The sequence below is a fragment of the Phascolarctos cinereus genome, unplaced genomic scaffold, assembly GCF_003287225.1.
Source record: "Phascolarctos cinereus isolate Bilbo 61053 unplaced genomic scaffold, phaCin_HiC Scaffold_3;HRSCAF=262, whole genome shotgun sequence".
Classification (NCBI taxonomy): domain Eukaryota; kingdom Metazoa; phylum Chordata; class Mammalia; order Diprotodontia; family Phascolarctidae; genus Phascolarctos; species Phascolarctos cinereus.
In genome coordinates, this window is record NW_027555736.1 from 92284608 (window position 1) to 92311466 (window position 26859).

The 26859-nt window shown below is 38.9% G+C and overlaps 1 protein-coding gene across 1 annotated transcript in view; it reads right to left on the reverse strand.

Annotated features, from left to right (window-relative positions):
• Window positions 1-23668, reverse strand: part of SLC18A2 (solute carrier family 18 member A2) — a 45738-nt gene extending 22070 nt beyond the window's left edge. The window contains exons 1-5 of the mRNA XM_020988175.2: window positions 23535-23668; window positions 22591-22741; window positions 20812-21154; window positions 1256-1314; window positions 56-139 (exon numbers count right to left, since the gene is read on the reverse strand). Of these exons, the coding sequence (XP_020843834.1) occupies window positions 56-139; window positions 1256-1314; window positions 20812-21154; window positions 22591-22711 (607 nt within the window). The 5' untranslated portion in view covers window positions 22712-22741; window positions 23535-23668. The remainder of the gene's footprint in view (window positions 1-55; window positions 140-1255; window positions 1315-20811; window positions 21155-22590; window positions 22742-23534) is intronic.
• Window positions 23669-26859: the final 3191 nt, after the last annotated feature.

Genomic DNA, 26859 nt, shown 5'->3' on the forward strand with positions numbered 1-26859 from the left:
TCTGAACACACATTGTATGTAGTTCACTGAATTGAGTGGATGTTTCCATACTCACCAGCTACAGAAGAGCAAGAAGAACCCACGCCTTGCAAGGATCTTGCTATGAGGAGTAATGTGTAACTCCCAGAAAAAGCAAACACTGCCACGAGAGCAGAGGGGAGACAGAAAATAAACCAAGTCAAGTCTCATTGCAGTGGGCGTTAAAATGTTCTAAACTGGGATAATTTCTCCAAATACTGAACGAACGTGATGGAGTTATGCTTGCTGCTAATAATAACACTGTGTCATTTGCTTGCATTTAGAAGTATTGATTTTTCTTCTGCAATTGCTAAGTCTATGTAGAACAAAGGTTTTTAACCTGCAGTCTATGAATTTTTTAAAAAAGTATTTTGATAACTATTTCAATATAATTGCTTTCCTTTGGAATCCTACCTATTTTATTTTATGCATTAAATACACTCTGAGGAAAGGTCCTTAGGCTTCACCAGACTGCCAGAGGGGTGCATGGCACAGCAAGAAGGGACTCTGAGGACACTGGAGCATCAGCTAAAGTCCTTCCCCTCAAACCCTATCCCTGATTACTTATAAGGTGGTGAGGAAGACATCAAGCAGCAACCTAAGGCTTCAGTAGCATCCCCTGCTGTACTAACATGTCTACAGCAGTAATACATGCTCTAATAATATTAACTCCTATTTACTTAGTGTTTGCAAAGCACATTTCCTCCCCGTGACAACCCTATGAGACAGGAGGTATGAGTCTTCTGATCCCCAATTTCATACGGACAAGGATCCTCAATTTCAAAGAGGTGAAATGACTCACCGTGATCACACAGTTAATAAGTGTCAGAAGTGGGATTAGGACGAACTCAGGTCTCCCGATCCTAAGCCTAGCACGCTTATCGGAACAACATTTTATATGCTCTGACAGTTGGCTGCTCAGGAACTCTTCTGTAGAATCAGTGAGTTGTTGGGGAATAGAATTCCTTCAGTATCCTCTATTCTTCTGAGTTCCCTGTTACTGACTGGCTGAACTGTCAGTCAGCATGAAGCCAGCTATCAATGGCATAAGGGCCAATTAAAACCATCTCTGGATGATCTGATGCTAGTTAACAGCTCAATGAGTGAGAGATAGAAAGAGACTGGGAGAAGGAGTCATCATCTATTTCTGAAGTCCCTGCTAATATAGAATCCCTGACTCCAGCCCAGCCTCTGATGTTTAACATTCCAATCCAGGACACAAACAGCATGTACTTACTGATGGTGGACACAAACATTATACAGAATCCTGCGAACATTGGGATCTGGTAACCTATCCTGTAAAACAAAACCAACAGAAATATGTCAGGGCTGCCCTCAATTGTGCTCTTTGGTGGGTCAGGGGAAGAGAGGAAGGGGAGAGAGGAAGAAGGAATTAATTGTTTACTATTTTAAAAAATATTTGATTCATTAGAGCAAGATGCAGACATTAAAAGCTCATCTCTAACAAGGTGTCTCCCACTCATGTATTAAAATCATACAAGATTCCTTGATAGATAGAACCCACCCATTCTGTCTGGTTGATTTTCTTTTGGATGAAGGGAAGGGAAAAGTATTCAGTCAGTAATATACCTGTTACTTCCCATCTGGCTTTTCCATGTTTAACTATCTTCAAGTATAAATTCATTCATATGTGGCTAGTATGTGGCATTCACGTTTGGCATAAATATAAAGGCAATATTTGCTCCAGTATAATGTGAGTTTCCTGATGGTAAAAGCTGTTTCCTTTTTTGCCTTTGTATTCCAGTGCCTAGCAACATAACAGGTGCTTAATAAAATTTTTTCTTGATGGAAGTCCATCAAATGGGGAATGGCTAACCACCAAAAAAAATAACAGATGTGAAGAATTCAGAGAAACACAAGAAGACTTACATGAACCAATACAGAATGAGGTAAGAAAACAATATGACTACAACAATGTAAATTAAAAAAAGACATCAAAAAACAGGAATGCAATGCAATGACTACAATGAGAGAGAGCATAGACATATTAAAAAAAATAAACTCAATGACTACAATGATGTTATTAGAGAGAATATATTTTAAAAAAAACCTGAAATCTGTTTAATTATAAGAACCAAGCTTGTTCCTAGAGAAGAGGTAAAACATTGATCATCCCTCCCTTTATCTCCTATGAAGGTACATAGTAGAAAAAGCAGTAGGTTGAGAATCAGAAGGCCACCTATGTTCTTGTCCTAATTCTGTTACTGACTAGATGAGAGATTTTGGGCAAATCATTTCCTTGGGTCTCTGTTTCCTCATCTGTCAAATAAGTGGGTTCAACTATATGATGTATGAGGTGTCTTCTAGTTCTGATATTGTGATGATGATTTCAACTTTACCGATGAGAAAACTGAGGCAAAGAACAGTTGAATGATTTATGATATGAGTCTAACACATTTCCCATTATGCCAAGTTTTCTCTTAATCCAATTCCTTCCTATTCTGCATGTACCCAAAATAGACTATCAAAAATACAAATGGATTATCACAATTACACAATGGTCCCCTGGCAGACCTCAGAAGGTACATGTGCCTTTGTTATTATAATTACACGCTCAGATATTTGTATGTGTGCATGCACATGCATGTATGTGTTATGTTTATGTAATGCACAATCTATTTATTTGATGCATTAAAAAAAAAGCTATCAGGCCAGGCATCATTTTTCATTTTGTCTGTATCCTGATCACAGTGTCTTGCACAGAATAGATGCTTAATAAGTGCTTATCAAAGACTTAGAACTAGGGGGGACCTTAGAAGACCATCAAGTCAGGAACTCTCATTTTACAGATAAAGAAGCTGGAGCACAACAAGGTTAAGTGACCTGCCCAGAGTCACATGGCTAGCAATTGTCTGAGGCAGGATTTGAACCCAGCTCTTCTTGACTTAAAGCCCAGTACCCTATCCACTACTCTGCTCCTTAGATGAATCAACTACGTAAAGTAGGAGAATATCTTTCTCTTAGCTATTTATATTCTATTTTTCATTGTGGTCCTTTCTGTGTATGCCAGATTGCCCATTGTCTCTCCAACATGACCCATAACTCCCCACTTATATTAAGCCTGTTCCTTGTAGTACTTGACACTTCCTTTTAACTGCCCGCCACCCCCCTTCTCTGCTTGCCAACATTCCACCCATTCTTTAAGGTCCGATTCAAATGCCACCAGCTTCATTCAATAAAGCCCTCACTGATTCCCCCTAACTGAAAATGATTCCCCGCCCCAATTGCTTTCAGAGGACTCTTGTGTTTCCTCTTATTCACTTGGTACATACTCATTTGTATTAACTGTGCCTGGTCTTATCTCTCTTACTGGATTGTAAACTCCTTGAGGGTAGAGATGATGACTTCCTTATCTTTGAAGTTCTAAGACTGGGCTTTGCCAATAGTTAGTGTTTAATAAATGTTTATTGAATTTAATTCCCCTTGGGACACTACCCTGTACTTTCAAAAGGCAGCTTGGCTTTACTGAATTAGGAGGCAATGCAGTATAATGGAAAGTGCACTGAATCTGGAGGCAGAGGGCCTGGGTTAAAATCTCAGCTTTGTTGCCTTGGGGAAGTCTTTTCAACTCTCTGGGCCTTGACTTTCTCATCTGTAAAATGAGGGGGTTGAACTAGATTATCTCCAATGTTCTCCTCCCCTCCCAAGTCTGCAATCCTGTCATTGAATTGAATTTCTCTGTCGCATATTTTACACTTTGGCCTCTCTCTCTCTCTCTCTCTCTCTCTCTCTCTCTCTCTCTCTCTCTCTCTCTCTCTCTCTCTCTCTCTCTCTCTCTCTCTCTCTCTCTCTCTCTCTCTCTCTCTCTCTCTCTCTCTCTCTCTCTCTCTCTTCCTTCTGTCCCCATAGCCCAGCTGATTTTTTTTTGACTAGGTAAAGAGGCCATTGTCTGCCTCATTTCTTACCTATCCTTCATCACTGAATGGGTGCTACCTCAAATTGAGACCAGTTAAAGACTTCAGCTTAAAAAGGCCAAGGTCTCCCACTGCATCCAGGGCCATCTCCAGTTGCCCTGGTCTACATCTCACCACTGGAACCAGATGGCTTGGGAGGAGAAAGTGAGGCTCGTGACTTTGCACAGCCCTCCCTCACTTAAATCCAATTCACTTGCATGTCATGACATCACCTCTCTGATGTCATGGTCCTCTTTGAGAATGAAGGACAGAGCAACAACAGCCCCTATAGCCAGAGGCAGGGCAGTCCTTGTACTATTGACATTGTATAGGATGGAGATGAAAGAAACAAAGGAAGTAGGATACATCCCTTCATTCTAATGGCCAGGACAGCTCTTCTAGAAGCCAGCTGTGACCTGGTGATTAAATTTTTTTTTAGCCTTGTCTTTTTCCATGGATTCAATTAAATTTAGCAAATATGTATGGAATGTATCTTGAAAAAATAATAAAATTCATCTGTAGGAATAAAAGGTCAAGAATCTCAAGGGAAATAATGAAAAAAAGAGAAAGTAGGGAGCTTAGCAATACTGGATCTCAAACTATATTACAAAGTAGTAATCATCAGAATGATTTGGTACTGGTTAGGAAACAGATGAGTCAATCAGTGGAACAGATTAGGCCTGCCCTATGAGGGTCACATTCATTGTCTGACAAAAACTGCTGTGACAGCTAGGAAGCAATCTGGTAGAAACTAGTTGTAGACCAACGTCTTGTGCCACACACCAAGATAAGGTCCAAATTGCTACATGACTTCGACATAAAATATGACTTTATAAATAAATTAGAGGAGCAAGGAAGAAATTACCTATCAGATCTATGGATAGGGGAAGAGTTCCTGACCAAGCAAGGGATAGAGAGGATCACAGAGGAGAAAACAAACACTTTTTATTACATCAAATTAGAAGAATGTTTTTTGAACATACATACATACACACAAATGAATGCAGCTAAAATTAGAAGAAAAAAAGCTGGGAAAAAATCTTTGCATCAAGTTATGTGTCTCTATAAATCTATAGGAATAAGAACCATTCCCCAATCGATAAATGGCCAAAAAATATGAACAGTCAAGCTTTCTAAGGAAAAAAAAATCCAAGCTACTAATACCCATATGAAAAATGTTTTACATCACTAATAATTAAAGAAATGCAACTTAAAATAGTTCTGAGGTTCTACTTCATGTATCTCAGACACAGCTTTTGATCCATCATAAGCCTATACCTCAGTGATCAAAGAAAGACAGAAAAGGCCCATGTGTACAAAAATATTTATAGCAGCTCTTTTTGTTGTAGCAAGGACCTGAAACTAAACATACCATCTACTGGGAAATGACTGAATAAGCTATGGTATATGAATGTAATGGAATACTAGTGTGCTGTGAGAGAGGATGAAGGGAACGGTTTCAGAGAATATCTGAGAAACTTCTTTTGAACTGATGCAGATTGAATTGAACAGAAGCAAGAGAACAATTTATACAGCATTATAAATGCAAACAACCCGGAAAGCCTTTTTATGTTGTTCAGTCATTTCAGACTCTTTGGGACACCATTTGGGGATTTCTTGGCAAATATACCAGAGTGGTTGGCCATTTCCTGTTCCAACTCATTTTATAGATATGAGGATACTGAGGCATATAGTGTTAAGTGACTTGCCCAGGGTCACACAGCTAGTAAATGTCTGAGGCCAGATTTGAACTCATGAAGATGAATCTTCACATACTTTATTTACTGTACCATCTAGCTGCCCCACTAAAAACCTTAAGAATGCTGATTAATGCAATGATCAATCACTATTCCCAAAGACAGATGATGAAGCATGCTACCCAACTTCCGGGCAGAGAGGGAATGGACACAGGGTACAGAATGAGGCATGTATTTTTTGTTATTGTTCTGTCATTTCAGTTGTGTCTAATTCTTCGTGACCCCAGTTGGAGTTTTCTTGGCAAAGATCCTGGAGTGGTTTACCATTTCTTTCTCTAGCTCACTTTGTAGATCAGAAAACTAAAGCAAATAGGGTTAAGTGACTTGCCCAGGGTCACACAACTAGGAAGTATCTGAGGCCAGATTTGAACTCGGGGAGACGAGTCTTCCTGGCTCCAAGCCTGGCACTCTAGACATCTAGCCATCTAGACATGATCAAAGGTGAAATTTGTTTTACTTGGCTGCATGCTTGTTACAAGAGTTTCCCCCCCTCCTCAATGGGATGGAGGGTGGACAGGAGGAAGAAAAATAATTTTTAATTTAAAAAGTTAAATTTAATAAAATATTCCTCCCTCCCCCCAATACTTGTGGACCTATATCCAAGTATCCAAAAGCTGTTGGCTGTATCCAAGGCTCTAGGCTAGGTATCCACAGTGACAAAGAAGCCTTTCTCATATGAAAGTAGCTACCAGTTTCTCTGCTGGTTGGATTCATCAGTTCAGCAAAGACCTTCAGGGTGAATCAGAGACTGTAGCATGCCTTTATACAGAATATTACCATGTGACTGAAATACATTGCAAGAATGGATGGATATGCAAGGCTTGAAATCACCTCTGGCTCTGCAGAACAAAACAAACTCTTCATCCCTTTCAGCATCCTGCTTGGAAAATTCAGTGGCTGGAGGGCTAATATATTTTTCAAAGCTGTTGGAATTAGTGGTATAATTCCAATTCCACTAATCCATTATTTTCATTGTTTAAGCCCTCCCAACCCCTAAGGCATTCTTCATTTCTGTAACCAAATGAAACATCTGTGCTCCACTAAGTAGGCTGAAGTCTGATGGATAGCATTGGTTTCAAAAGGACACTATTCACCATCACAAAATGGTCTATTCCCTTCCTTCAAAAATCACTGATAATCCAACTTTGGCTCCTCCATCTGTTGGGTTGCCCATTTGTATTTCAGCATCAGTAATGCTGGTTGACCACACTTCGATACTTTAGTGGGTCTGTGCTCTCTTTAATGTGGGAAGTCCCTCTCACAATGAAAATCACAGCCTATCCATACCCTTTCACCTTGTGAAGATTTGTTCTCTCCCTCTGTCTCTGCCTCTGTTTCTGTCTCTGTCTCCCCCCACCTCTCTCTGTCTCTCTCTCCCATTCTCTCCCTCTCTTTTTTCTCTCTCCTCTCTTCTCCCACCTGTCTCCCAAAATCAGAGTAGCTAATAATTTTTGACTTGCTCTAATTATAATGAATAATATCCTTCATTCATTCATTATAATAATGAGTCTAGGCTCAGTATTCAAAAGACCTTGGCAAGCTAGAACACGGAATCAAATCTGATGAGATGAAAAAAAATTGCTCTTTTCTCTCCCTACCTTCTTTTCTAGTCATACACCTATCTGGGCATTCTTTATGTTTCTTTTGCTCAATTTTTAGTTGGCAAAATGTGCCCACTGGCACATACCATAAACTTTTCTACTGCCCTTGAGTGCCCAGCTTAAATTCTTTGGGTACTGTGCATTCCATGACTCAGAACCATATGGAATTATCTAAAGACTATTGTTATTAAGAAGATAGGCCTTTGACTCAGGGAAAAACTTGGAGTTATGAAAAGAGTTATGCTGTTTTCCAAAAGCAATTCATCCTTTACTCCTGATCAATTTCCAATCGAACTCATCATCAATGTGTAACATCAACCCAAGGTTTTTGTAACTGAAAGAGCAGCTCTGTGGTTTGTCCATCTAACTGCCTGAGCAGGAGACATGCTTTATCCACTTGACTTTTGCACCATGGATAGTTAGGCTGAACTATTTTAAATGATTATAGAATTTGTGTAAGAGGCTCTGCAATGTTCAGGGATCTGATGCAACCAGTACAATGCAAACAAAGAATCTAAAGGACTTCATCATTTATAGTAGGAGTCAACGTTTTGTGTATGGACCCCTTTGGCAGCCTGATGAAGACTATGGTCCCATTCAAAAAATAATGTTTTTAAATTCATACAATAAAAACCATGGGACTACAGGTGAAACTAATTATATTGAAAAAGTTAAAAACAAGATCATGGCCCCATATTAGGAATGAATTCCTTTCTTCCATTTTGACTTTGTAATGGACATCCTCCAGGTTGGCAGTAAGGACCTTGGTTGAGGACAACAAATTATTAGGTCTTGTTTGATACTAGTAATCAGATAGTTGCCAAACAAAGCTCTCTATCTTTGTATCTCTCAAATAACCTTGTGTTATTTTAAAATATGAATAGGGGACATCTTATCAAAGAAGAGCCTTTAAGGCAGCATTTTGCTCTCATGCATAAAATGCCTTTTCATTATTTCTTTATCTTTAAATCAATTGCATGACTAAAACCATTATTTGCTATAGAATATTATTTGTACTGAAGCCTATTTGCTTCCTTCCCATACTCTCATCAAGGATACTCTCAATGCTTGCATAGATTCTTCTCATAAAAATCTTGTAGAAACGGGTAAGTTAAAAAGTAATAAAAAAATTTTTAAAAAGAAATTAAAGTTAGTATATAAGTCAGTATTAATTGGCATTCTTTGAATCTCTCTCTCTCTCTTTCTCTCTCTCATAATAATAACATCCAAGATTTTCCCAGAACTTTGGCATCCTCCCTTTTTTCAGATACTTTGAGAACTGATCTCTCAGTCCCTTCAAAATTGTGTCATTTACAACACAGATGTATGCACTTTGTGTATAATTGATCTGGTTTGGTTGCTTTTCCCTTTGTTTCCTTTAGTGTAATTCTACTGCCTCATGGAGCACCTTGGGGGCTATGGTGTTAGTTCATAGTGCCTAGACAAGTTTGTCTTAAAAATCTTTATAAATCTCTCCTATTTAATTTTTTTTTGTATTCTGCATCTAGTTTCACCTTAACTGTTCTCAGGATGACTTCCCTTATACTGTTTTTTTTTATGTTTTATATATGATATTGCTTTAGTGTTATACCATCCTCTTCTGTAAGAGATTATAAATGAACTTATACCCTAAACCAGTGTTTCTTTACAGGCTGCCATCTCTTTCTGCCTGACAAAGAGATCAAATATCTGCTGACTGAGGTGTTTGAGGCTCTTTTGGTATCATTGTTGTTGCAATGGATATATAATGGTTAAACTTTCTTAAGAAATGTTAACAGTCTGTGTCAATATCTTTTACTTTGTCCATTTCCCATTTTTCAGTTTCAAGTGATTATCTTAACAGGCTAGGTTGGATTTATCTGAGTTTTGTGCCCTATATTCTTGTTCTTTCTTCCAGTTTAATATTGATTTTGATCTTTATTTTAACAAGTTGGGGACCTGAAAGTACACAGACAGAAGATTTAAAAACGATTTCCACATAGTAACCAGAACCTGTGACTCATCCTTTCATTTATCTATAATTTCCTTTTGTCTTCTAGTTTCATTTATAGTAAGGGTATCAAAATTGATAGAATTCAATTCCCCCAGTGCCTGGAGGAATCTATTTACTTATTGGTTACTGGATTAGAATATTACATTTAGAGTAACAATAGCTAAGTTAATGTTTATAGATAAGTTAAAAATATTATGATTCTTAGCACACTGCCCTGTTTGCTGTCCTCTGCCACTGTTATTGTACAGAACTAAGAGCCATTTTGCAACTGTCTTTCCTTAATAGGTTTCCATGGCTGAAGAATTAACTATCAACTGACCAGCCTACTGATACTGAACCTCTCCATTTGTTGTAAGGATTGTACTAGAAGCCTTACAAACTTGATGGAAACTATCAGAATTACACTCTGTAGACATACCCTATAGAAAGCCAAAGTCATCTTCATGCCATGATGAAGAATTGAAGTAGGACTTTATGATTATCTATAATTATGATAATAACCATTGCAATGCTGTGAAACTGTATAGCACTTCATAGTTTATGAAGTCTTTCATAAAGATTAAAAGGAGCAACTTAAGAGTCAGAAGACTTAGTTTTCTGAGATTTCACCTCTCATTAGCAAACTGTAAAAGTTGACTAAAGTTAGGAGTGGTAAATATTGGAGGAGTTGTGCAAAGATGTGTACATTGTTGGTAGAGCCATGGATTATTCCAACCATTCTGGAAATCAACTCAAAATTATGTGAATAGAGTGACTAAAATGTCCAAAATAGATACTCATTGACTGGAGAATGACTGAACAAAATTATGGTACATGAATGTAATGAAACTGTACTGTTCTATAAGAAACGATGAAGATGAGGAATACAGAGAAGCAAAGAAAAACATACAAATTTATTCCAAGTGAAGGAAGGAAAACTAGGAAAATAATATACACAAAAATAACAATGTGCACAATTACAACAAGAAATAACCACAAAATAATAGAAAATGAATGCTGTGAAATTGTAATGACCAAGATCAAATACAAAGAGATATGAGAAGATGCTTCCCTACTTAGTCAGAGTGGTGGGGAGACATGGGTGTGGAACACTTTGTACAATGTCAGACTTTTTTGATTTGCCAATTAGCTTTGCTAAATGTTTTTAAATTTTTAAAAATTGTATCAGGTTCTTTACTGGAATCAGTCCCTCAAGTGTTAGATTTCAGGAGATCTAGGAGCTGGAATGGGAAAAAATTATATCTTTGTTTTCACTAACTTCTACCTGAAATTTAGCCTTCAATTATGAACATAGGTAACAAATCATTATTCTAGGAAAGGGATCCATATGCTTCACCCAGACTGCCAAAGGTATCTACAACATAAAAAGGTTAAGAACTCCTGCATGAAAGATAGCTTTCTAAAAGGGGTGGGGGAGGATTCCAATGGAAAATATAGGTGATGTAAAAACAAAAGATACCAGTAATTATTTTTTGAGAGATGAACTGAGTTTCAGTCCTGATTTTGTCATGTACTCATTTATGACCTTGGGGAAGTCACTAACATGTTTGAAATCCCATTCCCATACCAATGAAATAAGAGATGTAGATTAGGACCCTACCGGTTCTGATAGTCTATATATTTTCATAGATGTTAGTCCACATAGATAAAATGTTTTAAGTATACATACTTACAATAACCCCTAATACTTTCCTCCTTCCAATATTTAATGGTCTTTAGTGTCTGACAATTTTGTCAAATGCCAATAAACTTTGGCATTTAACAAAAATCTGAATCTCTTTTCTCATACTTGGTCATGCCATATTTCCCTTTGCCATTTTCAAGAATCTCAGAACGAGCTGATTATTGCTGATTATACAGACCTGTGCTGTAATTCCTAGTGACTGGGTAGTTCTGACTCTCTCCCCTTCTATTTCTTAGTTGGGGAAGGGAATTTCTTATTCTGGAACAGGGGTTCTTAACCTGTTTAATATCATGGACCCCTTTGGTGAAGCCTATAGATCCCTTTCTTTCAAGAATGTGTTGCCTACATTCATAACTGAAGGAAATATTACATTTTAGTTAGAAATTAGTGAAAATAAAAATGAGAGTTTTCCCATCTAAATGAACATAGAATATGAAATTTTATATCACATGTGAAGTACAATGATATATTCATATATATTATTTGTATCAAAATCTATAGTCATATACATGTGAATTTTATATATATATGTATATATATATATATATATATATGTATTAATATGTATATTTATATAGAACCTTCGAAATCAATCTACAGACCCTTGAGAGTCCATGGACTCCAGGTTAAGAATCCCATTTGTAGACTAACTATGAGCTAATCACAAGATCCAGTCTAAATCCAAAGGGTTCTCCACATGACAGAAGCTTCAACTTGAGACTAAAAGTGCCTAAAATTAGCCCAAAAGAGAGAAAGTGTCTGTATATCAATTGCTTAGAGCCAGGGACCCAGTGAATGCAGTACTGTGGGACTGGCTGGTGAGGAAGATGCTTATTAACACAATCACACAAGAAGGCAGTGACTCATCAAGGTCTATGGATGTGCACTGTCAACCCCTTTTATTTACCATTAGCTTAGTTTGTAGAGGGCAATAAAAATAAACACTGAAACCCTGCCATAATGTGACTGATTAGCCTCCATGACATGGAGGCTCTAAATATAGGTTAAATGTCCAGAGTCCTCAAAGTATGTTCTTAATCCCAATTCTTTACTAAAAGGGCATAGGTATATCTCATAAAAATAAATGTGCAAGCAGGTAGCATATAAAATGAATTTCTGTAAATCAACCTGTAAATGCAACAAGGAAGCTTGTTGGAGGGATTCCCTCTTGGAGGGTATCCACTCCTATTATGAAAAGATTAATTACAAGGTAGTTAGTTATTTGCATAATAAATCCATATTTCCACATATCAGTTTTTCTTCAAGTGACACATTAAGTGTCCTATAGGTCATTGTAGTGTAGATTGTATCTTCTGTTAACTTTCCTTGTTCTCTGAAATATGTTATCTTGATCGTTCAGTATGACAAAAAACCCTCACTCTTCTGAGCATTATCTTCTGACTTCAGAAGACTGGACCGTTTTCTGCATACTTAGTTAACAACATCTCCAACTGGAGAGTCTTTCCTTAAACAGCTGCTCTTCCTGCCAACTGAGAAATTGAAAAGGTCACTGCTTATTACCAGAAAGCTCCCTTTGGACCAACTGACAGTAATTAGAAAACCTCTATATGTTAAGTACAAGATCTTTCGAGATACGTTTGTTTTTGTTGGCCTGATGTTAGCTACAACAAGACAGTGTTTGGGGTGTACAAATCACTGGATCAGAAGTCAGGAGACCTTTCATCTAGTCTCAGTTCTGACATTTGCTCTCTATGGGCAAGTCATTTCCCTACTTCAGGCCTTATTTTTCACCATTGATAAAATCAAAAGGTCAGGGTGGATGAGCTCTAAAGTCCCCCTTCCAGTGCACATAGTATATTTTTTCTGGAAAAACATCTGGATTTCAAGTTATATGAGAAAACTATGGATTATTACTTAGCATGCACCTAGGATCACAACCCAATCACTGATATTGATTTGGTAAAAGCAGGACTTTGAGACAGTGACAAGCATAAGATGAAGTTGGAGAAAATGCCCCATTACTGGAAGTAGCTGAGAAATCAAACCGAACCTGGTCACCTTGGAATATATTCCCACTCTAAAAATTTTGTCAATATTGACCCTCACACTTATCAAATGAAATTTGCTTTATTCACCACTCTCACCACTTCTAACAACAACAACTTGACTTGATTTAGTATGAAACGAAAGAAAGGGGATTTTTTCCATTGTCTCATTAGGAAATTTTTTTTCTGGGTTTTTATTCACCTTTGTGAGTGAATGTTGAAAAAACCCACCACACTTTTCACTTTTGCTTACTAGTCGAATGAAACCTACTGTGCAGCAGGTTACTTGTCCCTCAAAAATATAATTCAAATGACCAAAGGCACTACTGAGCTCTGATGGGTTCAAGGATTATTTTTGAACCTATTACCATCGCATATGACAAAAAGACATGGCTGTCAGATTCAAATCTGGACACTTCATCCCACCCATTCATTTATTAAGCAAGCTTTACAATAATAATAATAATAGTTCACATTTACGTAGTAGGTTAAGGTTTACAAAATACTTTCTATGTGCATTATGTCACTTGATCTTCAATACAACCCTGTGAAGTCAGTGCCATTATTATTTCCATTTCATAGATGAGGAAACTCAAGCTTAAAGAGATTAAGTGACATCAGGGTTTAGGTGAAATAGTTTCTAAGTGTCTGATTTGGGAATCAAATCCAAATCTTACTGATTTGTTAAATGTCTACCATGTGCAGGTTCTGGGTTAGGCACTGCGGGCCATACAAAAATGAAAAACTCACTCTTTGCTCCCCTCCCATACCTCCCTGCCCCTGCCACTGAGCCAGAATCAAAGGAAGACGAGGTAAAGAGGGCATATTACATAGGGGAAAGACAACAAAGGGCATTCAAAAAAAATAACTCTTTATAATTGCACGTCCTGTTCATGCCATAAAATTCCATTCTCCATGAGTGGCCCATAGGAATTAATCTTGTGATAGGTCAAAATCATGCGTTATCATGAAGGCACAAAGCTTCTGGCAGAGCCAGTGACACATAGAGGAGGCAATTTTCAAACCTTGCCTAGAGTTTATGCAAGTTCTTCAGTTCTCAAGTAGCTTAGTCTCACAGGGAGAAATTTTCGTTCTTACTTTGGAAACTACACAAGCCAAAGGTTTTAGGTTCAAATTCTGGCTCTATTACTTACTACATATATGACCTTTGGAAACTGGTCAGAGTGGAAAGCAGACCTCAGAATCAAGAAGATCTGGGTTCAAGTCCTAAGGCTAACACAAACTGGCTGTGTGTGGGACCCCCAGACAAGTCATTCAATCTCTCAATGTCCCAGGCAACTCTGTTAGATTATAAACTGGAAGACGATTGCCTATCTGCATTGGTAGAGGAACTCTCTTCTCCAAGATTTTCTATACCACTGAAATCATAGATCTAGACCAATGACCTTGGACAATTCTTTTCAACTCTATATGTTTCATTTTCCACATCTGAAAAATGAATGGGGTGGGCTAGACTAGGGGTTTTTAACCTGGAGTCCATGAACTTACTTAACATGTTGATAACTATTTCAGTTGACTTACTTTGCCATTCTCTATATTTTATTTTTTGCATCTAGAAATCATCATTCTAAGAAGGGATCCATGGTCTTCATGAGTCTCCCATGACTTCATGAGACACACAAAAAAGGTTCAGAATCCCATTTCTAAATGATTTCTAAGGACCTTTCTGTCCTTTAATTCTATGACCCTCTGGCTTTAACATTCTTCTAAGTTGAGGATTCTGCTCCAAATAGTACATCAATTAAGAGCAGAAAATGGTTGAATCTGTGTTGTGAGTCTTGCCCCCAAACTCTCGTTCTCCCCATAATACTTGGAATCTTTTAGCTTAGGCTAACCAAAATTTATAATAAAAAATATTTCATGACCACACACATTAATTTTCATGTTTAAACTAGTTATAAGAAATATCCTGCACTGATTTACAACCAACAATAACAACAGTACTACAATGATTAACCCACAACTGCAGTCTTAACTTTGTTCGATTCAGCCTAGTACAAATAGAGAGAATCCTACTCAGGAGCAGCAAAGTAGATCATTGTAGGAAAGGGCACAAACACACATCACAGTGAGGCAGGCAAGTAAGGAAAGTGAAGGGCAGCACAGCATAGCAGGAAGAAGACAGTCCAGAAGACTTAGCTCCTAATACCTAGGGAGTGAGGCAGCATGACGCTTAGAGAGCTGGACTTGAGTACATATCCCACTTCAGACACTTACTGGTTGTATGACCTTGGGTAAGTTACTTAACCTCTTGTCTGCCTCATTTTTTCATCAGTAAGAGGGAGATAATAATAGCACCTTCTTGGGTTGGTGCATGGATAAAATGAGATTTTACAAATGGTATTATTATTATTATTACCATCTCTGTAGACAATAGCTTTTTCACTACAGACAAGACACTTCCCCTCTCAGGGCCTCAGTTTTCTCATCTATCAAATGATAGGTTGGACTAGTCCTAAAATTCTATGAATTTAAGTGTGTTTGTATATGGAGGGGGAAAAGATGTTCAGTGTGGGCAATAAGCACTACCTATCTGAATAAGTACTGAGTAAGAAACTCTGGGCCTGAATTTTGCTAGAATCATATTAAAATGTGATTGGAAAATGTTTTAAAAAAATAAATAGAAATACAATACAACGTAGATAATGTTAATTTGTGGTTTCCTAAGTCAATATGTGGCCCACAGAGATCATTTCTATTTGATTTTGACAGCATTGTGATGGCATCTGAGGTCCCTCCTGGCTCTAGTTTTATTATTCTGCCATCCTATCATCCCTGTGCACGCATATAGTTTTAGAAGAGGGAGATGATTTCCAGAGATGTTGGATGTCTGAAGGAAACTAGTTTGGCATAAAAAAAATTTGTTGGAGGATAAATCACATCAATGAAATGGGTTGCTTCTGGAGGTAGAAATTCCCTATCATAGGATGGGTTTGAAGCAGTGGTTCCTTGGCACTTTGAGGATATTGTAGAGTGATTACAAAGCTCAAGGAGGGGATGGAGCAAATGCTCTCAGGTTCCTTTCTACCCCAAGTCTAGGATTCTATGAACTACTCATGGATAATGGAAGTAATAATTTTTAAAAAGCTAGCATTTATAAATGCTAGCATATTAAGATTTGCAAAGAACTTTACAGATAGCGTCTCACTTTATTTTCATAACACTCTGGGAGGTAGGTGCTATTATTATCCCTATTTTACTGACAGGGAAATTGGGGCAAACAGATTAAGTGACTTGCCCAGGGTCACACAGCTAGTAAGTGGCTGAGGTCAGGTTGGAACTCAGGTCTTGCTGATTTCGGGTCCAGCATTCTCCATTGTGTCGCCTAGCTGTCTGTAGTAGCCAGGTGAAACTGGGAAGGTCACCTTCTACATGAAGCCCTTCCTGATTCCGTCATCTGTTACTGCTTCTTTTACCATCATCTCACCCCCTACAAAAATTACCTTTTTAAAATTTTGCATATGTTTACATATCTATGTGTTGTCTCCCTGATAGGACATAGAATGTAAGCTCCTAGAGGGCAGCAACAATTTCATTTCTGTCTCTGTCTTCTTCATCAACCAGCAGAGTACCTGACGTGTACATACTAGGTACTTCATAAATGCTTGCTAATTGACTGGTTGGTTAATTCTACATTTTAAAGGTAGCAAAGTAAAGTAAGACTTCTCTCCAGAGAAGGGTGTGTATAACACACACACATATACACATGTGCATACACATATGTGTATATATGTATTTATGCATGTGTCTGTATGTGCACACACAGAAACATGCATGCGTGCCCTGTGTGTTTGCATGTGTGTGTATGTAAAACCTCAGTCTTGGGCAACTACAGGGTTAGTCTCACACTGGATGTTTAACAGTGAAAAAGCCACTGTTTAAACAAGCTGCTTCCCTTGACAAAAGCAAAACATTACAATATAAGCCAGCTTGAAAAACTCATTCACTTCCCATTTGCATTTGGAGAACTGTGATGCTTCAATCATTTCGATCCCTGAGTTTCCCAGTACCTACCCTACTGTGCCTTCACACCACTCCCACCAGGTGTCTGTCAAGGGCGTTATTATGATAACGTCTTCCGATTGCCGTGTGCAGATGAGCTCTTTGCCCTCTCAGAACACAAAACCCTGAGCAATTTTCTGTAATTATATTAGATGCATCTTCGAGAGGTGCCCGTACTTGATCTGCTCACACACAGAAACCCAAACATTTTTGAAACCATGACTAGTTAGTTTGTTCGATTTTTCTTTTGTTGACAGGAAGATGTGTTGTATTTATAATGGTACTTCTCAGTGTGGTCATAATCTCAAACCAGCCTGGGATTACTTTTGTGAGTATGTTTTGCCCCCTGCCATCTAAAAATAGCTTTCTGACTAATTAACAAGAAAAGGGGCAGGATGTGGTCCGGGCCATTATCATGGCTCTAGTATGACCTTGCAGTCTGCCACTTAGAAGTCTAGGAAATTAATGGATATGAGTTATAAATGTGTATTAAGTCCTCCTGACTGTGGGTCAGCAGTTTCTAGACCCATGCTTTCCTAATGGTATAACCTTGCAGTGCATGTGTGGTCAACCAATCAAAGGTTGGGAATATGGATTGTGTCAAACCTTCCCCAGCACGAACTCCTTTGTTGTTCAGTTATTTTTCGGTTGTGTCCAACTCTCTACGACCCCATGTAGGGTTTTCTTGGCAAAGATATTGGAGTGGTTTGCCATTTCCTGCTCCAGCTCATTTCACAGATGAGGAACTGAGGCAAACAGGGTTAAGCGACTTGTTCAGATCCCACAGGTAAGCAAGTGTCTGAGCCAGATTTGAACTCAGGAAGATGATTCTTCCTGATTGTAGGCCTGGTACTTTATCCACTGCACCACTAGCTGCCCCTTGAACCCCTTAGGCTTTTATAACATATCCTCAGCCCAAACTCTCATGAAGGTAAGACTCCCTGCCCTTACTCTTGTATTGTCCTTCACTCTTTTTGACCTGTGGCTTCTGCAGGAGGCATTGGGCAGTGGCCGTGCATTATTTTTGCCCCCAACCCTATCTCTCTTTTGAACTTTTCTATTTCTATGGAGGATACCCTCAGCCTTCTAGTCTTCCAGGTTCTCAATTTCCTCCTTATTTTGAATCCTTGAAACTGCATTCTTCAAAGATCTCTCAATTGCCAGATCTCACAACCTTCTATTCAATCTTCCTCCTTCTTGATCAGTGCTGTGTTTGACACTGTGTACTATGTTCTTCTGCAATACTCATTCTCTTGTCTTTGACATACTGAAAATGACACAGGTCACCTATCAACACTCATATCTCTCCTGTCTATGTGTAAAACCCAGGAGCAGAGTTTTCTAACCTGGTTAAAAACCTCCCAAATAAAAGAGGTTTTCAATGAGTTTTGAATCCATTTGCTAAAATATGAAAAGCCAACACATTCTGACAAGTTTGCAACAACTGATAATCATCAAAGAAGATGAATTTCAATGAAAATCTTTGCCTAATTGGTGGATAGGATTGAAAAACTGAATATTATGATTTAGTAATGGGCAGCAATGTACTTCCTCCATTTAAAACTAAGTATCTTTGTGACAGATCTTTTTTCAGCTATGGCAACCATCAATATCAAATATTGTAATAAACTGAACTTAGAACCAGATCTTTGAATCAGTGTAACAAAAAAATTAAACCAAGATTTTCAAAAATAGTGAAGTATATTCAATCATATTGCTTTCACTAAAATATCATTATTAATAATAGCATTTTAGTGAGAACAAAAGAGGGTTTGTATTGTTAGTCAATAAAATGCTATTTCAACTTCCTGTTTTTCATTTCTATTTTGGGGCAAGTTCTTGATCTTCATAACTTAGTACAGTAGGATATGTGTATCCCTTACAAATAAATACTCACATTTATTTGTTTTTCACTGATAGGGGCATGAGATCAAAAAAGTTTGGAGACTATTGCTTTAAACAAAGAGCAATTCATACTTTTAAGATCTTCTACTCTTTCACAGGTAGTCTGGGCACTTCTTTCTTCTTCATTCCTAATGCTAGCACTCTAGTGCATCTCCTTACCTAGTGCCCTGCAAGATTGGGCTGCCTGGTCTCCCCTGCTCCAATTCATTCTGTCCACTGCTACATACTTAATATTTCTGAGATATTTTTTCTGCTCATGTCATTGCCTTGATCGAGAATTTGTAAGGATGCCCTACTGCCTGCTGTTTTGGATCTAAATTTTTCTACTTAGTTTTCCAGACTTTCCATAACCTGGCCCCAACTATCTGTTCCTTATTTCTCACTGTTCCCCAAATGAGCTTTCCCCCTCCAGTCAGACACCTCTCCTTCACTCACCCCTTTCACTCCCCACCATACTTATTTCCTCCCCTGTGTCTTTGTTCACACTGTTACTGCCATATAGAATGCCCTCCCTTCCTCCACCTCTTTCAGTGGCCCGGCTCAAGACCTGAATCCTCCGTAGAGCCTTCCACAATGACTCCAATTCACATTGGGCTCATAAGATCATAATTTTGGACTGGAGGAATATTACAGAACATGTATAATAGAATGATGCTCTGATTTTATATATAAGAAAACTGAGGCCCAGAGAGGTTAGATGAATTGCTCAAAGTCACACAGATAGCAAAGGCTTAGCGAGATCCCTACCTTTCTGACAATGCTCATACCCATTTGTTATATACTATTCCAGTCTTTAATCAAACAGGACAACTGAGACCTTTTGATAGCAATTTTAAAATGCTGACAGGTATGACTATATATGTTTGTCCATAAATGTATGCATATAATACGTCTTGTTTATTCACTATTTCATATGTGTATATCTTGCTAGAATCATAGATTTTTAGAACTAGAAGAGGCATTAGGGATCATTAGAAGAGGAAACTGGGTCCCATCACCCCAACAAAATTGTAAATTCCTCATGAGTGAAGCTTATAAGTTTGTACTCCATAGCACCTGGTGCCTAACTGGGCACATGTTAACTGCTCACTAAATACTTGATTTATCGTTTCACATGAGAAGTAAAGAGCTGATTTTATTACCTAGAAAATTTAATTCAAGAAAATACTTTTTGCCAGTAATATCCAGATAATGAGTCCTAACATTGAGGATATCTTTAAGGGGATGGGGATTGAATGATTGCCTCAGTTTGCCATATAATTTCCTACATGGAGACGCAAGCCTTAGCAACGCATAAAATGGAAGGAATTAGCGCATTGCCTGTAGCTCCAAAATTGGCTTTGAAATGCTGTCTGTAAGCTAGTCTCATGAATGTCATTTTTTTTTCACAATCCTCCTCCTTGGCCATGTAATCCAAAAGAAAGCTCCCAAAAAGAGGTCTGGAGCAAAGGTAGGGGAAATGGGGAAGAAACAAAGCGAAATGACATTTAGAAATTCAAGACAGCCAGAGGTTACCGTGGAGTGTTGACTAAGCAAAGGCTATTTTTGCAACTGCTCACTAGTCAAACCTAGAATTGAGATACATCAGGCTCACAATTCAAAGATGCTGGTTACTTTCACTTTTAACAATTGCCTAAGATTATTTTGGAGAGTAGAAAAAAAGAGAAAGATGGGAATGCATCCTTAGCTGACATGAGAGAAGAGACAATGGGGGAAGGGTAAAAGGAGAGATATGGTAGCAGTTGTATTGCCCATTTACTGAGACTTCCATTGAAGATACCTCATGGATGAAAAGAATGACAGCTTCCAAGAGACAGAGTAGCAAGATACTGCAGAAGGTAGGGAGTTAGCTTGAGAGATGTTACTTGGCAGATATTAGTATCAAATGATTTCTCTAAGGAATGACCTACCTGTTAGTCATTGGCCCTATGAAAGGGTTGGTGAGGAGCTGTATGGTTGCTTTGGAAGCAAACAATAAGCCGACTTGAACGTTTTCATTGAGCAGGTCTTTGTCTTCCTTGGGGCAGTCAGATGGGATGCTGGTTGCATTGACTACCATCTGCTGCGTCACTGTTTTATAGGACTGTCCTTGTCCAGGTGCTCTAGTGGCATTTCCAGTGACCACTGTGGAGTTGTCGTAATAGGAGAAGATACTGCTGAAGGTGGGAGACCCAGTTTCTGGTTTGGCGGTTTGTATTTCTGTGGCATTTTTTTCATGCTTAATGCTGTATAAGTAACTGGGAATGATGGGCACTAGAAACACAAGCAAAATAGAAAAGTGGTTGACAACAGACAACTAGTTCTCTCCAAATTGAGTGGGAAGAATAATTTACTAAAGTCTGGACAACTTCACCTTATTTAGCCTAGCCTATTAAACTTCTACTTACTCAGGGGCAATTAAGAAAGTGAATGGCAATTTATATCCTTTACTTTCTCCACATAGCCCTTTAATTCATTTAATTCATAGCCATTTAATTCATTTAATTCACCATAAGCCATCATTTACAAGAAGAAGGCTAGTTAAAAGTAAAATGTGGTCAGTATTTACCCAGAATTTTCAGTGTTTCTTCAGCCAAAGAATGTATACAGCCATAAGGACATTTAAGTAAATGAAACAAGGAAATAGAAATCTAAATTGCATTATGTGTCATCAAAACAACACAGGAAATAAGAATTTTGCAACAGGCTTATTCTGTCTTTCTATTACATAAATTTGGAATTTGTATTTACTATGTAGTCCGGGCAATTCATAATTTCAAAGGGTTTCAGAGAGTACAAGCAGCATCCAAGACCCCACTGAAGCTCCAGGTAGGTATATCCAGACAGACCATCAGTATAAAAAAGCCAGGATAGCTTACAGCCAAGAACAAGTGGGAGAGCTGCACCCTCTGTCCTTCTTTCTCATACAAGAATCTGAATCTATTTGTTCTTCAGAAGATGTGTCCAGCAAGCCTGCAAACTGAGATAACAGAAGCTATCTCATATTGAACTCTCTGTTACAAATGACACGTAGAGCCATTTAAAATTAGGGCATTTCGGGGAAAAGAAAACCTATCAGATGCTTTTTGCTAATGGGGTTAATTTTGGAGACCTAGTTTTCCATTTTTCAAATACAGATAATCTAATATAGTCTGAGGCTGAAGTTGGCATCCTCTTGAAGCTGGTGAGGAAATGTTCCCTGGTTCAGCACACTCAAGCCTACAAGAACTCTAACTCTCACTCCTTGGTTTTTGGAGCTAGGGAATAATATTATTTGTCCTCATTGTTGTAAGGTAGATCCTAAAATAAAGTGCATCCTCTTTTGCTGAATAATTTTTTTAAAAGCCAGAAGACTATTAGAACTTTAGATATTATTCTTCTGCAACAGAAATCTTTTCCACCACAACGAAATGGTTAGGGGAAATAACTATCAAGAGGAAACATAAGTTCTGCTCCTTATCTGGAGAGTCATTTGCTGTTGTGACCACCGGGGAAAATGAAGCCACAAATAATGTCTCAGTAGCAGAAACAAAAACCTAAGATCCTGAGCCCCATCTCCTAACCATGTGCTTTCGAGAAATGTGTCAAATTTCTGCAATTTGTATAGAAGCAAATCTCAAGAGCTATGGTTACCAGAAATGCATAGTGTAGCTAAGAGCTATAACCCTAGTTCATCTAAAAGGAAGCCAAGAAAAGAGGCTTCCACTTACCCACAACCGTGAGCAGCATATTGTCTAAAAGGAGAGCAAGAAATACGATAAGAAGGATTAATTTCCTTGACTGCCGGCTCTCCCTAAGCCAGGTGAGGAGACCAAATTCACCCAGAGCCATGATTCCTCGATCCTTTGGGCGTGACTCTTGCTGCCAATACAAAGGACAAATAGTTAAATTAAACCTTGATCTGGCAATCTCTTGCTCTGTTCAATGTGAAACTTCCCTGTTTCTGACTTCATTCCAATCTTACAACCCAGGAAATGAGGAATGTTAGTGAGCTAATTGAATCTTCATCCCTTTTTCAATTGCATCCCTTCCAAGGGATTGAGCTCTCTTTAACAGGGCAAGATTGACTTTTTGAAAATAAAATTAAAACGAAAAGGTATGGGTAGGGAGAGGGTGAGTCTAATTTCAGTGCTATTTCTGGGGAAGAAGCCCAGAAGCTGTGGGACGCACTTTCTTTACAAAGATTTTAACCCTTTACGGAACCTGCCTCTATCTCTGGTCCTGATGAGGAGGAAAAGGATGTGTGCAAATGGGACTTTAGGTTTTATCTGTGTTCGCCAAGGTTGGTAAAAGGCTTCATTCAATCTCAGCTTTTGGAAAAAAAAAACCCAGGGAGTAGATGGATTTGAGCTGTTACTTGGGGAGAATTTGTCCCAAACCCTGTTCTCTTCCAGACCACCCCGCCCCCAACTCAACCTCCAAATTCTCTCCGTCTTTTCTCATCCCCTCTGCCCCTAACTAACCCTCCCTTCAATTTGATTTCTCCACCACCTCTTCCATGCCCTAGTCTCCCTACAACTCCGCCCCCCGCCTAACATGGGCGGAGAGAGACCTTCCCCTCTCAAATGAGCCAAGCCAAGCCTGTCGTGTCTAAGCACTGAGAGAGGAGGTCGCGAACTACTCCTGGGACCAGTTCTTCTCCAGTGCCTCTTACCTAGGGACGTGCGCTGGGGCTGAGTTCGGAGCGCAAGTCCCACAGGGGAGCTGTCCCAGTGAGTCGAATCCGTTCTGGCAGCAGCACCAGCCCGCGGCTGCTGTGAGCGCTAGCTCCGTCCAGGTCTGGGTCGGAGTCTGTGTCTCCACCTCTCAACGATGCCCTCCAGAGGCTCGGCTTTAGTGGGTCTGCTCCTTTGACGTCACGGCTCGATTCTTATCGCCCTTGCTCTGCCAACCAACCTGACCAGAGCATGAGAGGAGGGGGCAAGGAGGAGAGAGCAGCCCCCTCCCACTTAGACGACCTAAAGCTTGGATCGTGCCCTGACCCCACCCCTTCGATTCCCCTACCTCCTCCACCACCACTCCCCCCGTGGACAGCTCAGCAGACGTCAACCTGGGCTGCTTTTGGATTCTCTCTCTCTGTGAATGTGTGTGTGTGTGTGTGTGTGTGTGTGTGTGTGTGTGTGTGAGAGAGAGAGAGAGAGAGAGAGAGAGAGAGAGAGAGAGAGAGAGAAGAGACAAGACAGAGAGAGAGAGAAAGAAAGAGAGAGAGAGAGATGGGGACAAGCCTTTAACACTTGCAGTCTGTTCATTTCACTCACCCCTAACCAGGACCTGTCAGATACAGCTTTGAGCTTCTTTATCTGCAAGGTTTCCTCGGTTTCCATTATCTCAGCAAGCAAGAGACCCCTGCCTTCTTTTGTGTGTGTGATAGGCAAGATAGGGAAGGGGAGGGATGATCAAATAAGAAATGAAAAGGCTAGGGAGGTGGAAAAGAGCAGAAAACCTGCCCGACATCTAGACACCTTTCCAGTCCAGGGTTGTTTCAATGCCCTTGGACAAGTGCCCCAAGGTTTATTTACTCTTCCACAAAATTGTCTCAATACCACCTGCCCTGCCTTTTTCAGATAGTTGTGATAAGGGAAATATTTGCATTTGGAAGTGGTTTAAAAGAATAAATGGCTCCTAATACATCTGTCTTAGGATAAGGACAATCTTTCACAAAGCCAGTCATTGTGGGCCTGGAGAAATGGCAGCTTTCCTGTTCCATAGTCCAACCTCCCTGAAAAGGATGCTGAGGTCTATGCCATGCTATGTGACTCCAGGAATAAAACCAGAATGGATAAGTTTCCTTTGGAAACATAGGGAAAAAATGATGACTTGAAAATTGAGAGGAAATGACAAAGAAACATCCATTTCTGCAATTAATTTAGACAGAGAAAGTCCAGTGCAAGCTATTCAGAATTCAGTCAGGTAGTTTTCTTTTCAGCATGGGAATAGAATCACATAATGTCACAGGAAGACCAGAACTGAGAAATTCTCTATTTTAATCTCATTTTACAGATGAGGAAACTGAGGCCCAGAGAGGTAAAGCAACTTGCCCCTGAGGCTCATTCCACTAGCATGAGCTATAGCTGGCAGCTGTTTAATATTTTTTTATCTTGATTTAGTTATTTATTTGGTCATTCATTTATTATCTATCTATATATTTATCCATTCATTCACCTATTAATTTATTTGTTCATTCATCTATTTATTTGCTCATTCATTCACCTATCTATTCATTCACTTATTTGTCAGTTCATTTATTTTATTTTATTTATTTACTTTGCAGTAAGGAAGAAGTCTACACAAACTTGATGACAGGAGACCAGGATTTGAATCTGGACTTTCCCACTTCATGTCTGTGTGACTTAGAACAAGTCGCTTCATGTCATCAAGTCTCAGTTTCCTCCTCTGTAAAATGTGGGCAATAATACTTGTACCACTCACCTGACAAGGTTTGCTGTGAAGAAAATTGGAAAGCTCTGTGTAAACCTGAGCTATGTCTAAATAGGAAGTGCTACATCAGAAGAGGGACAACTAGGACGTGCTTATAGAGGTGGGGTACCTGTGACCTTCTAGACTCTTCAAATCAGATCTGGGTACATAGGAAAGGACAACTGAAAGAAGGCAATGCTCTCAACAACAGGACAGATGCTATAGAGCCTAGAGAACATGTCTTGATAGATGAGAAAGCTGAGGGACCAGTTAGTTTTGAGGAAACAGTTACCGGAGTGGTTAGTTTGCAGAAGGTTAGAGTTTTGTTTTTGAGTTGAGCAGTTAAAAAGCAAATCTCTGGATTTCTATGTTTCTGCTTCACTGTTTGAATAAATAAGCAATGATGAGTCCTCAGCACTTTCATCTAAGTCCAAATGGAAATACTGTGCTGGGTACAGTTCTGTGAGGCAAAAACAGGACCTGAGTTTAAGATTGGCTTGCAGATATGCCAGCCTGGGGGAAGAGGAGTTGTTTTCTTGGTCTGTGTCATTTCCTGGTCTGTATGTCAAAGTCCATAAGCAGAAGAGGGTTAGATACTGAGATCTCTTTTGAGATTGAGGCTATTTAACAGAGAAAAAAATCTTAGCTCACTTCAGCAACTCTGTTTGCCAGTCCTCTCAACCTCCCCTTTCTCCCTCTGGGATGCCATTTGCCTATGATTACTGCTGCTGATTTGTAGGAAGATGGTTGGATAACTGGGTCAGGTCAGCATGACATGCATGAATTCTAGGATGTTCTAGAATACATGAGATTTAATATTAAGCCCAGATCGAAGCAATGAGAGGAAAAACTAGGAATCACTGATATTGTTTTCATTCATGGGAAAGAATAACAATGAATTGAAATTTATATGGCACTTAAAGGTTTACAAAGAGCCCCTATCCAGAAATTCTGAAACAGGATTCTCTATTACCTGCAGAATCAAATATAAAATCCTCTATCTGGAATTTAAAGCCCTTTACAACCTTCCTCCTATCTTTGTGGTCTATTATACTTCACTCCTCTCCACATACTTCATGATCCAGAACCAACCTCCTTCTTGCTGTTCCTCATGCATAATACTCCATCACATCCACCACATCTAAACACAGTAACTTTGCATTTTTTCAATGGTTGTCCCTCATTCCTGGAATGCTCTTCTACCTCACCTCTGCCTATTGGTTTCCCTGGTTCCTTCAAAACACAGCTCAAATCTTGCCTTCTGTAAGAACATTTTCCTGGTCCTCCTCACTGCTAGTGCCTTTCTTCTGAGACTATCTTCCATCTTCTACATATGTACATGTATATATATATATATATATATATATATATATATATATATATATACACACACACACACACACACACACACACACACACACACATACACGAATATGTGTATATACACATACATACATATATAGTTGTTGTTTAGTTATTTTTAATTGTATTCAACTCTTCATAACCCCTTTTGAGGTTTTCTTGGTAAAGATACTAGAGTGATTTGCTATTTCCTTCTCCAG